Source organism: Cyprinodon tularosa, unplaced genomic scaffold, assembly GCF_016077235.1.
Source record: "Cyprinodon tularosa strain WSP-4 unplaced genomic scaffold, ASM1607723v1 ctg9, whole genome shotgun sequence".
Taxonomy (NCBI): Eukaryota; Metazoa; Chordata; class Actinopteri; order Cyprinodontiformes; family Cyprinodontidae; genus Cyprinodon; species Cyprinodon tularosa.
This window is the reverse complement of record NW_024039673.1, coordinates 1,044,227-1,057,142: the sequence shown is the minus strand read 5'-3', so window position 1 is coordinate 1,057,142 and position 12,916 is coordinate 1,044,227. Positions and strand designations below refer to the sequence as shown.

General features: G+C 35.1%; 1 protein-coding gene across 3 annotated transcripts; it reads right to left on the bottom strand.

Moving 5' to 3' along the window:
• Positions 1 to 391: 391 nt before the first annotated feature.
• Positions 392 to 12,281, bottom strand: inpp5kb (inositol polyphosphate-5-phosphatase Kb). 3 transcript variants are annotated; one of them, XM_038273943.1, is made up of 14 exons: positions 12,098 to 12,281; positions 8,690 to 8,747; positions 6,174 to 6,278; positions 5,973 to 6,081; positions 5,480 to 5,596; positions 4,878 to 5,053; positions 4,664 to 4,775; positions 4,482 to 4,591; positions 4,367 to 4,393; positions 2,446 to 2,668; positions 2,227 to 2,364; positions 2,052 to 2,135; positions 1,870 to 1,974; positions 392 to 666 (listed from the first exon to the last, which is right to left on the bottom strand). In XM_038273943.1, the coding sequence occupies exons 2-14, from the start codon at positions 8,731 to 8,733 to the stop codon at positions 598 to 600; spliced, it is 1,419 nt and encodes a 472-aa protein (XP_038129871.1). In that variant the 5' UTR covers positions 8,734 to 8,747; positions 12,098 to 12,281; the 3' UTR covers positions 392 to 597. The 3 variants fall into 3 exon arrangements, with proteins under 3 accessions (XP_038129871.1, XP_038129869.1, XP_038129870.1); XM_038273941.1 differs by lacking the exons at positions 8,690 to 8,747; positions 12,098 to 12,281 and adding an exon at positions 6,786 to 7,443; XM_038273942.1 differs by lacking the exons at positions 4,367 to 4,393; positions 8,690 to 8,747; positions 12,098 to 12,281 and adding an exon at positions 6,786 to 7,440.
• Positions 12,282 to 12,916: the final 635 nt, after the last annotated feature.

The following is a 12,916-nucleotide window of genomic DNA, read 5'->3' as shown; positions in this document are numbered from 1 at the left end:
ATGAAATTGTCTAGAGCTGTTTTAAGCGAAATTTCATGTACAAAATAACAAAATAAATCTGTCTAAAGTCTAAAATACTTTAGACTTTCAAAAGAATGATCTTTCAGAAAAAAAAACAAAAAAACAAAACAAACTGTATGTAGCCATAGTGAGGCGCTGGTGTACAAATTATAAAAAAAAAAAAAATGACTATACCGCTTTAAAATCATGATTTGTATAAACATGAGAGACCATGGATTTAGACCAAAATAACTCCTTTCCAACAGTTATTGAACTGAGCCAGAACATGTCCACAGCAATGATCTTACTTAAGCTTTGAAGTTCACCAAGTTCATTAATGTATTTATTTATGTTTCTCCTAGAAGCCTAAAAGGACCAGCAAAACATCCGATTGTCATTCATTAAAATGTGTTCAATTTTTATTATATATTTTTTCTTGACCAAAAATCCAGCTTTAGAAGAATGAATCTTTAGGAAAACAACAAATACACGTTTTTTGCTTTGTTTTCCAACCATCAAATCAAGAGACTGGGCAGTTTGAAGGTTAAATCATGGTCGAGACATAGAATAAAATGGCACGCTGTGGGGAGATTGCTTCTAATTGTTGATCCCATTGATGTCTTTGGGTACAAGACCTTCCATAGCAGCACGCTTTGACTCCAGGATCTGCAAATAAACACAAACACACAAAAAAATATATGTATAAGTTAACCCACTGTTATTAAATACTCATCCAGCAAACATATAATCATTCCGTACTTCAGTTCAGATACCTTCAAATGTCTTAATATGTTTTAAGATGGTGCTTTCCCTAAACGGTTTAAGAAATTCCAATCTTCTGCTTTACTGTCTCCCTTTACTTTATTGAATTATATTTTAGGGAACCTTTCATTTTCACCTTAGAAGTAGTGAATCATTGAAAAATGCTTTATACAAAAATAAAAAATTTTATTACCTGTGACAAAACCAAAACTGTCAAGAGTTATACACGCTAGATTTAGAGATGTTACATCATACAGCAGACTGAGCTGATAGATGGGCACAATCTGATCAATCATTGATTTCAGACTTCATACTGAAGTAGTTTTTTGGTTGGATATTGATTTAGATAAATTTAGATACTGGTTTGCTACATCATCCTGTGTTTCTGATGTTCAACCTTTAATTCATTTTACTCTGGAAGATTAAAGCATTAAAAATATGCATAAATAATGTAAAGACTAATATCTGTAGTTTTATTTAAACAGATATTTCAAATATACAGTGCCCAGGATTTTGAAAATTACTTCATGTTCAAAAATACAACCTAGGCTTATTTTGTCAGCTGCATCTCCTCCTTTCAAGATAATTCCTTGGCCGATGGACGCTCATACTGAGCCTGGTTGTGCTGGAGGTTTCTTCCTGTTAAAAGGGAGTTTTTCCTTTCCAATGTCGCTACAAGCATGCTTAGTGGGAGGGATTGCCTTTGAGTCAATGAGTCGATACAATCGATTAGTTTTCCTTAGATAGAAAACTCTGAATCAATTTGACTGTATGATCTGGTTGAACTGTAAAGTGCCTTCAGTTGACGTGTTGGGAGTTGGTGCTATATAAATAAACTGAATTTAATTGCATTATAAAGATTTGAAACTGGCGGAAATACAATACATGTATGGGTAAATTGTTTGTGCAGGAAGTTCACGTTGGACTCTTGCAGTATTGATACAGCAATGACAAAGAAAACAATCTACTTCAAATTTTTAATATCAGCATTTTTTAAAAACCAACTATTTTTCTTGCATAAATATATTAAATAACCTCAGTATAAATAAGTCTGTGTTGTATTTATATTATGTGTTGGCTGTGGTTGGTATAATTTGGTACCCTTACTTTAAAGGTGTCACTAAGGCCAACGATGCTGTTCAGGTTTGTGCTGTAGTAACCCAAAACATACTCTCCGCTTAGCAGAGGGATCTCATCTTTATCCACTGATCTCTGCAACAAAAACAGGAGTGGATGCTTACAAAGATATTCACACAACTTTGATGAAACCTAACTTAAACCCACTTTACCTCTATGACCTCGTTCACCTCCGGAAGTTCGTTTTCTCTGACCCAAACAAAGGTTTCGTAGTCAGAGGCACTCTTGAATCCCACCTGCAGGTCAACAAGCCATTCGGTTCACATCTGTATCTAGTCTCTCTTGAAGCAATAACTGATGTTTTCCTTCTCGCATTTCTAACAGTACCTTGTAGAGGCCAATCCAGTCCCATGTTGAAGACATAAAGTCCTCTTGGACAGTGTAGGTCAAAACTGCATTTTGGTCTGCGCTCCATTCGCCCTCTGGTGCCACTTGTACCAGTTGTGTGTCGAAATATTTCCTCAGCTGCAGGGATAACAAAGTAAAAGGGGTGGTTCTATTAAAATGTTATTCCTGGTGTTAGGTATGTGTCACCTATGTTCTCACCTCAAGAGTGAAGTTTCCGATGACCGGCTTGTGGTCACTCACTCCGTAGCTCATCACACTGGTGTATGCGTTCTGGGTGATCAGGATCGGATACTCATCGTGCTCATTATCAGTGGAAGTCGATGCCTTCTCATCGCCATCATCATCCTCTTCTGATGGGAGACTTTTGGGTTTGATCCGCCAGAGGATCCGATCCGTCCAGGCTGGCTTCCTCTTCTTGCCGCTGCAAACAGTCAAAACAAGAGTGATTGTGAGCTTGAGGTACATTCTACTGTTATTTAAATCAGGTCCAAAAATGGCTGAACAGAAAAAAAAACAACATGCAGTGCAAAGATTACTATTCTAGCATGTGACTGAAAATACAATCTAGATGTCTACATTCCTTCAGTGTTGAAAGCAAAGCATGCATTATTTAGAGACAAAGAGAGAGTGCAGAAAGAAGTTCACTCTAATAAATTTGCAGATGACATCTGAAATCCATTTATATTATTATTTTATCTAAACAAGTTTTGTCCTTTAAACTGGTGCTTGCATATATTTTGTGATTGTAAGATATAGTAACCCTTCTTAATGTCATTTGCTCTTTATTTTGAAAGGACATACCTAATAAAATAAAATACCCAGAAAACTATTAATGCCACCAATTAAGCTCAGATGGTATATGTATTATTTGCTCAAGGACAGCATCTAAATAAGCTTCCACACAACATGAATAAATCAGTAAATAAAGTATAAGAAACGTTTATGTAAAAAATGGCTTCCTGGGAGTCATATACGTCTTTTATATGGTAAAGCATACTTGAATGAGATGCAGTGTAGCAAATATGATTTGCAACCTTGCATGCAGCAAGATAGTTAATAATAGATATATATAAAAGAAAGAAAAATAGTAACACTGTGCCACATATTCCACAGCATTACTCTATATCAAGAATGTCTGTTCAGCATGATTAGAAACAAAAAAACAACCCCCACACGTTGTTATGTTTCAAAGCACAAGCGTAACCCATTTTTCTGTCATTGCCAAGAGGCAGGAAACTGTGTTGACTTAAGTGCTGATTAAAAACTTTTCCACCACATCCAAGCCCCAAATGTAAATAAGATTTAAAGGATAAAATAGTTTTTTTACCAGTTGAAAAAAAATCTATTTTTGGTTGCCAACATGTTTAGATTTGATTTCACTGTGTTGGAGCCTTCTTTCATTTCTGTTGTGGAGTTGTATTTTCTTCATAAAACCAAAACAAAAAAATTTGAAGTTTGCTTTTAGAAATTAGTCAAAAATTTACAATTAAAATAGAATTAATCTTAGAATAAATCCTGCTTTTCAGGTACACAGGAGGAGAACATCTTCTGTAATATATAAATAAAATCTAAGTGGAAGGATAGTAGCTCCTAAGGATGGAACGGGCACCTACATTATCTCACATAAAATCTAAATAAAATGCATTGAAATTTGTGGTTGTTAACTAACAAGGGGTATTAATGCTCTTCAAAAGCACTGTGCATTTAGTAGATCGAAACAGGATTGTAAATAACCTTCAAACATTTTATTATTATTATTGAAAATGTTCTTTTACAGTGCAAAGCTATAGAGACACACACCTTGGTGGGTTTAATTCTCTATACCAAGCCCCCAACCAGAAACAGACCGCTCCCCAGAAGAGGGAGGTGAGGAGGAAGAGGAGAGTGGTACTGCATCGCTGCAGAGGCCTGGGTCTGTACATGGTTAGGGGCAGTGCCACAGTGCTCGTTCTAAGACAGACACATGGTGGTGTGGTGTCAGAGGATACTGAAGAAAAGAAATGTCCTAAATGCTGTGCACGGTTAAAGCCACTGTTAATTTTTTTTTAGCCAAAAGGGGAGTAGCTAAAAGAAGGAGCGAAATTCGGGGCATGCAACACAGAAATTAAGAGTGTCTTACTTAAAACCCAACCATGTCTTCACAGAACTGCAGTCAGTTAAAAAAAAGAAAATTTTGTCAAATGTGTTGGTAATCTTACTGATATGCTGTATGTGTGTTAGCAAAGACGCAGTACCTGATATCATATGTGTCAGCTTTACGGTCAAATTTGTAGGTGGGTTTAAAATTCAGCGGCCCTTCATCAAACTCCTGCAGAAAGGGTTCCTTTTTCTTCATCATAATGAGCTGAAAACAACAACACAGTAATCAGATTTTCTTCACCTTTAACTATCCAGGTATAACACTCAAAGTTCATACCTGATCCTTACTCCACAGCAAATTGAGGCGCCCACCGTTGATGGATGAGCGGACAAAATGCAAACCATGGTCCTGGATACGGAAGTTCAGATCACCAAACCAGAAAACCACCCTGGGAAGAACCATTAGATTCACATGTTCCAGTCTGCACAGACACTTCTGGTTTATAAGCTTTGGGTTGGATGAAAGTATGATTACACGGAGAAACACTGACTTGTGGTCCAGAACATGAGGAGTGTCAAAGATGTCAAAGTCTTGTGTTTCCAGAATGTACTCAAACTCATCAACGCGTTGAAGGGCGTTGTGCATGTGAGCTGCAAGGTGGCAGTTGAGGAAGCAGATCATGTGACCGTAGAAGGAAAAGCGTACAGACACGGCACCTTTGTTACCCTGAGATTAAAAAGAAAAACAGACATACAAGAATTATGTTCTATGTTACTGGTTATTAAAGGAAACTCCACTGTCGCTACAAGCATGCTTAGTGTGAGCGATTGCCTTAAAATCAATGAGTAGGTGCAATCAATTGGTTTTCCTTTGATAGAAAACTTTGAATCAATTTGACTTTATGATCTGGTGAATTATAAATAGTCTTGAGATGACATGTGATGTGAATTGGTGCTGTATAAATAAACTGAATTCAATTGAATTAAATATGCATGTGTTTGTTAAATGTTCGTGTTCTGTTGTTTCCCAAGCTGTTACACTTTCAGTTCACAAACACAAAAGGCCTATTATTTGTCTCTGGAATACCAACGCTGATTAGAGTTGATCTCTACAACGTTTAGGGTTAATCAGGGCCTCTTACTAATGCCATACCCAGTAGCCAAAGATGCCAGTACGGGTGTAGGTGGTCTGGATGTTTCTGATGAAAGGGAGATGCACCATTTTGGCAAAAACCAACAGAAGCAAGCCCTGCATCCTCACAGAAGTGACCTAAACACAGATGGAAACATAAATATTTCATCATTTATGCATTCCTGTAATGTATTCCTCTTTTGCTAAATTTGGAGTTATAGGGGTGTACAGCATAATGCTGCCAATACCATGTTTTACAGTGGTGTTATTGGTTTTGTTTGTTTTGGATTATCTCCAGTCTTTCCTTATTTCTTTTATGCATAAAAAGAAAGTTTAAATCATTTATAACACGTACAAAATAAAGTTCTATATATTTTAAAATTGTTACTGAAAGCACCTCGACATGCACTCAACATTGAAGACTCAGGTAGAAAAGAGTCATAAAATCTTAAAATAAATGAACATTTTTATTTACAGGCATCTATTGCTACAGTTCAATGGTCCTTATTTATACCTTAACAAAGCCTTTGGGTCCCAGTGTGTCCATGAAAAGATGGCTCCAGGAATCTTCCACCAGCAGGTCTGAGATGAATCTCATAGGTGTTGCCATAACCTCCTGCAAGCTAAATCATAGCAGTAAAAATTAAAAGCAATCAGTAAGACTGAGTCATTAATTCTGCTAAACAAAGAAATCTTTCTGTTTTGTATTTGTTACCCAATCACATAGAGATCGATGGGAGACTGATCATTTAGCTGCAGCAACGCAGTAACGTCCTCAGGAGGTTCTGCTGTAGCCACATTCCAGGTCACCATGTGCAGCCTGTAAAGTATGATTATATGGTTGTTATATCTATCTATCTATCTATCTATCTATCTATCTATCTATCTATCTATCTATCTATCTATCTATCTATCTATCTATCTATCTATCTATCTATCTATCTATCTATCTATCTATCTATCTATCTATCTATCTATCTATCTATCTATCTATCTATCTATCTATCTATCTATCTATCTATCTATCAGCATTTTGTGATGGTTTTGTCTGTAAATGTTTTTTAATAAATAAACTTATATTTTAACTCATTATTAATCTAGCTAGTTATCTTTTTAATATAATCTTAACAAAAAAGGAGATGAACAGACCCGTACAAAAATCTATTATCTTTCACTGTTTTCTTATATATTATATAGTATAGTAAACTTTTCTTTAAATGTTTATTTTGGCTAGTATATATTTATATAAAGTCATTGTTGTGAAGGCTGATATTATATTCAAACTTATGTCTTACTAATATCTGCAAAAGCTTGTGAATTTTTCAACCTGAAAGCATCTGTGGGCAGTAATTGTCCACAAAGCTGAAAGGCTTCATCCAGCTTACGGGACACCTCCTCGCCGGCTTCGTCATCAGAACTCATGTCCTCTATGCAGGTCATCAGCTCGGACAGGCGCTGGCGGAGGACAGTCTTCGACCTGGAGCTCTGGGATGCAGAGCTGCTTGCGCTGTCTGACCGTAAACGTGGACTGTCTGGTAAAAGGTCCATTTTGAAGCAAAAACAAAGACTCTTCCTAGTGGCTTAGGGAATCCGTTTTGTATTTTAGATATAAAAAATAAGAGATTTAGTGCTTCCCATACGAAAGATCCATTGAAATAAAGCTCCGTTTTAGTTGACCTGGTTGCAACCATTTGATGTGAGAGGCCTCCTCTCTGCTCAGCCGGCTGGAAATAGTACAAACTTGTTGTTTTTAGCCAAATCTTCTCAGTCACACTTTCAGCTTCTGTTAAAAATGATAAAGTAGGACCAGAATGAGAAGTATATGTGGAGGCTGATGTCGCCTCCGTTGTCCTGTGTGGTCCTGCAGGAATGCAGCTCAGTTTAACAGAGCAGCAGGGTCGACTGAGGAATGTTGGCAACTTGGACCCAGATTTGGTGTGTAATCGCAGGCAGGAGATAGCCATGTGAATGTGCAAAGGCTAGAGGAGGAGGACCATAGGCTGATCCTCCATAAGTGAGAGTATTGTAGTAGGACTTAGGTAGGGCCCTAAGAGGTTTACTAGCAGCTTTCTCCCCATCAGCTGAGCACATCGAACAATGTCTGAAACCCCACAATTACACCCTGGCATTAGTAACCAGGGCAACAGCGAATTAGCCTTGTTTTGTCTGTTCAGTCCAGATTCTTCTTATGTAGGGAAAAGGTTATCTCTGTAAACCCAGAGAAAGGTGCAGATGACATGCCCTGTTAGACCTGTTGATGCCGGCTCGAGCTTTTAGAATAAAATTTCCAATTCTTTGACATTTAAAGTCAAGTAGTTACAGACCAGATTTGGAGTCAAACAATGATACATGGAAAATCAGTGCATAAATAAAAGATTAACTAGTTTAAAATTTTAAAATCACATAAAGGGAAATATTATATTTTCCTGATTTAAGCGACTATTAATCTAAAATCCTAAAGGTATTAATAATAGTCTACCTAAGTCATAGTCAATGAGTCAGATTTCCTTTAGGCAGCATTTCATACATCATAGTGTAACAAAAGAAAAACCTCCTTAGTTCCTTAGGTGGGCCACTGCATGGTGAAGAGGGCATTGGTAAGTCAAGTCCTAGGTATATATTTGAATTCTCACATAAACCAAAATGCACGCTAATGTGTCCCTTTGGGAGCCAAAATATGAGTTAAAGTGCCTTCTAAAGTGGGGAGGACATGCTTTATGTGACCTTTTTTTCTTTCCTCCCCTGCCTCTGTGCATGCTAATGCTCATACAACCTAAGCTTATCTGGTAATTAAACTACACTGAGGTCATTGGCAACTGCCAGAAGTAAAAGAAACCTAAAATTGATGATTCAATAGTCTACAAACATTGACCAATGCAATATTAATTAAAAACAGCTTTGAAACAGAACAACAGACTCCAGTCCAGCTGCAATGTATTAAAAACTCAGCAACATTATCCATTCAGCAAAGATGCCCAAATAAATGTTTTGGCATCCTGTTTACATTAGTATTTTAGCTAACATCCAGACAGGTGGAAGAAAATCTTTTTTAATAGGAAAAATATGCTGCCACGTCACAAGCTTCAGTTATTAATTTTTGATTATGTTTTCTTGATTATTTTTTTTTGGTACCTATCATTCCTCTATTAGTTTCCTTCATCCATCCTGTTTCTTTAAAATAACCATCAGAGAGAAAAGATCGAACATTGAAATATGCACTGCTTTTCTCACCTGTACTCATCTGTCCGACCATGTGTAAATCTCCCAGAGTTCATCTTTTGTCCTGCAGCTGCAAGTGAACACAGTCGTACAAACAGTAAAATAAAGAATGCACAAAACAAAAGCAGGTCATTGTTTTTTTTTTTTAGATTATGTGAAGCATATAGTCACACTAAAATGCATAGAAAAGGACAAAGCTAGCTGAGATGGTGACGCCTGATAGTCATTTCTGAAATGGCTTTGTGATCATATTTGATCATGTTGAGCTTAAGTCGCATTAAAATCACCTTGTAACAACAATTGCATAATGAGAGAAAGCTGGTGGACAATTTGGTGATTACATTCTGTATGGAGGACCTGGAAAGTCACTGAAAAAGAAAACCAGCCATCTTAAATTTAAACATGCATTCGAAAAGCATTTTCCAATTGTACATTTTTAAAATAAATTATTAAATAGGAATTGTATTTTCAAATCAAATTGTTAAATGGAGCGTTAAAAACCAAATTTCATAAAACTGATCATAAATACCTTTTACTAATTAAAAGGTTATTCCTTATTCCATTTCCACTTTCTTTATTAAATCTGGTCTTTGAGCACAGTGAAAACCAGTTTAACCAATCACAGTTGCTCCTCAGGTGTAACCAGCTGCCTCATTGGTCACTTTGTTAAGCAAATGTTGCAGCCTAACCAGTGAGATAGTTTAACTGGTAAGCAAAAAGAAAAGATTTCAATCTGGATTTGAAAATGCAAGTTGAGAAAGAAAATGTAAAAGAGGATAACCTTTTTAAATGTGTGATTAGGAAAGGTAATAATAATCAGATTTAAAAATTGTACTTTCTACATTTCCATTCACAGGTAAGGTTGGAAAATACATTTTCAAAATCCAGTATTTATTAATGGATTAATAATTCACTTTAAAACGTCCAATTAGAAAATTCTTTTCAAATGATATGTTAAATTGCATGGTTTAAATTTTAAATTTGAAATGGTTAGTTTTCTTTTTCAGTGACTCTCTAGGTCCTCCATAATTTTGCCACAGTAATTGCTGAATATGTTGTAGGCTGTCATAATGAGTGTGATCAGACAAACAAGCATATTCAGAAAATAAACCTGCGTAAATGAATTAACAACTTGCAAAATGTTTTTGTCTGTTTTGTATATTTTTAGTGTTTGATAATTATGTTCTGTTTTTCGATCTGATTCTGGTATCAAAACTTTGAAGATCCTCATGCTAAATTTATTTTAAACAATAACAGTAAATAATTTACCACTTTTCTATGAGAGGTGAGTGTTTAATTTACCAAATTGTCACTGTTTTATTTCAAGCTTTCTCAATTTAATATAAGAATTCATTTATTGTACCATATTAAGGAAATTCAAAAACTTTAATTTTTATATATATATTAAAAATACATTTTTATCTGTGAATGTTATTCTTATACTTTTTTACTTTATCCTATTCCTGAAGGGATTTTATGTGGCCACATGAGGGCAGCACCAACACTTTCAGGCTAAAGCTCTTAAAATTGCATTAAAAATCATTGAATCACAACCAACACGTTATTCGGGTTGTTTGGACCTTTTTTTCTAACTTTCTTTTTTTTACTCCTTTTGTTGTATTTTGCAGGAGCCCAAGTAGCTTTAATATTCGGTTTATACCTCTCAAGTCTCCCCTGTTATTTCTGGTGGAGGTCAGCATAAGAGAAATATGATCTCAACTGTTAAAGACACATTTTTGAAAGTGAGTTTTTTGTTTGTTTGTTTGTTTGTTTGTTTGTTTAAGGCAGGTATTTTATAAACTGCAGAAGGTGCATTTTGTGGCATTTTTGTCTATTTAAACAGAATACTCAATCCCTGGCTAGTGTGAAAGGTTGAAAAACAGAAGTGGACTTTTTAAAGCAGTCTTAAATTTAAAATAAGTTTATAGTTATTTTAATGATCATTAAAACTGTTATAATTTCAACAATTGGATAACTTTAATATTTCCTCAAAAATCTTGGTTGGAGTGGTTTCCCAGGTATTTTCAATCTGCCCAGATAAACTATCTAATGAATAAATTAAGGGATTGTAAAACTCAAACAACTAGCATTCACTCATGCTGCTTTTATTCTGATGTTTTTCAGATAGTTATTCTGACTAGAAACACTTTATCTGCTCTTCTTTATCCCTCAGTGTGTTCACAAATAAAGAAGATTTATTGGTGGTGCACAGGCTTTTTACCTTAATTTTAGGTGCAGATATTTATTTGATTTTCTGTAAAACAGGGCTGAATGAATAATAGTAATGAATCAATTACTGAAATTCAACTAATTTAAAATCAAATGATTATTAACTGTAGTAAACTGATTCTAATATATGCCATTTGCACCAAGGGAAACTCACTTTGATCAGTAGTTTAGTCAAAACTGTAGAAAGTATTTTAAATTTAGGATGAAAACCTTCTTTGTCAGTAAATATGCTCCATCCGAGAACTCCTTGGGTGGCATTTCTAATCCTTGAACTTTGTTTTTAGGTGTTTGTCATTTGCAATGCATTTTGGAAACTGCAATAAATGTTTTTTTGTTTTTTTTACTTGCTAAGGTGCTTTACTAAAACAAAATCTCATTTTTGTTTAATTGGTTATCGAAAAATAATCCCTGAATTAAATAAATACTAAAATAACTTATGGCGTCAGCCCTAAAGTTTACACAGGTTTAAAGGTTTAAAAAGAGCTTTAACATAAACTTTTTGAGGCTATAATTGTTTTAAGGAAATACAATTTCTTTCTTGACAAATCAAGGCTAAAGAAAGAGATATGAAAGGAAGATAAGGATCTCATTTAGGTAAAGAATTAACTTTGTCTAACCTTTTAACAAAAAGTAACTTAAAGTACTAAAATATGCATTTATTTGATATGTACATAACTACATGTGAACAAACCAAATCTAGAACAAAAGGAAAAGTGTAATAAAAAGATCTAATTCAATTTAACAAGCCAAAAACATGATGATAATAACATTAATTTAAATTTAGACATATCTAACAAGGCTGTAGATTGGCAGAGTGAGATATTTCTTTGTGAAATTTATCTTAGCTTTGAAAGCCAAACCTGCATCTGAGACATAAATGAATTGCAGATCAAGCGGCTGCCCCAGGGAACGCCACGGTGTCAGCACTGTGCTCTACCTTCTAAATGTCATTTAAAGGACACAACTAGACAGAGACACAACCGGGCTTAAAGCACATCCAATGACGCCTAGCCTCACCACTCACACTAGAATAGGCTATTCTAGATTAACAAGGACTTTACATTCACTTGAATTCATTTTCCTCCATTCATGTGGCCTAAATCTGATTGTTCAGGGTCTTGACCATCAACTGTGGTGCTTTACAACAAATAAGCTACTTAAAAGTAAAGGAAAAAAAACTTCAAACCCTACCTTTTTTAGTGAGTCAGTCTGATGTTGTCCAGATAACACTGTCTACAAAGATGTACAAATATGTGACAAGAAATAAAGTTTGTTCTTTTCTGCAAAGCTGTTGTGTTGCTAAACAGAGATTTAAGTTTCTGTCTTGTGCTGGAAACAGGATTTCAGCTGCAGGTTTCCCAGTGGCCCCAAACCACAGCAGACTTACAGCAGAACATCGGATTATGCTAATATCCAGGGTTGGTTAATAACCCAGTGAGAAAGTATTTATGAATGGACATTTGTGTTCATGTGGAGTCACAATGACGTATGTTGAGATTATGAAAGTTTTATTGTTTTTCTAGAAATGATCCTTAGTTTTTAGACCATTATGGAAAGGTTAAGGTGCTCTGGTAGAATATATTTCTGCGTGGTTATCTGAATATTTAATGGTAGTCATAAAAAATAACAAATGTATCTATATGGACATATAGAGCTCACCTTTTTTTACTTTTTTTTTCAATATAATTTCTGTATTTTTCTTTATTAATAATGTAAAACACACTAGCTACAAACGGTGGAAATCTCTATAGCTGTTGTCCACAAAGTAGTTTCTTTGATGGTATTTCTTTTCAGCACACTGCATTTTATAAGAGAGTTAACACTTTATTAAGAGTAGGATTATGTAAGATACGTTTGCATTCATACATATCTGTTGCAATCATTTGAAAAGGTCAGTTGACGAGAAACTCAGTCTTTAGAGCTTAGAAGAGCAAAATCCCAATTACTTAATTCTTAGATTCCTAACAAATTTATATCCAAAGCGGATTTAACTTCAAGTCCAACTGCCCC

Coding starts and splice junctions, on each gene's coding strand:
- inpp5kb (XM_038273941.1), bottom strand. CDS start 7,006: ATGGACCTTTTACCAGACAGTCCACGTTTACGGTCAGACAGCGCAAGC. Junction 5,054..5,479: donor CTGGCATCTTTGGCTACTGG/GTATGGCATTAG, acceptor TTTTAATCTCAG/GGTAACAAAGGTGCCGTGTC. Junction 2,669..4,366: donor AAGACATGGTTGGGTTTTAA/GTAAGACACTCT, acceptor GACTGTTTGCAG/CGGCAAGAAGAGGAAGCCAG.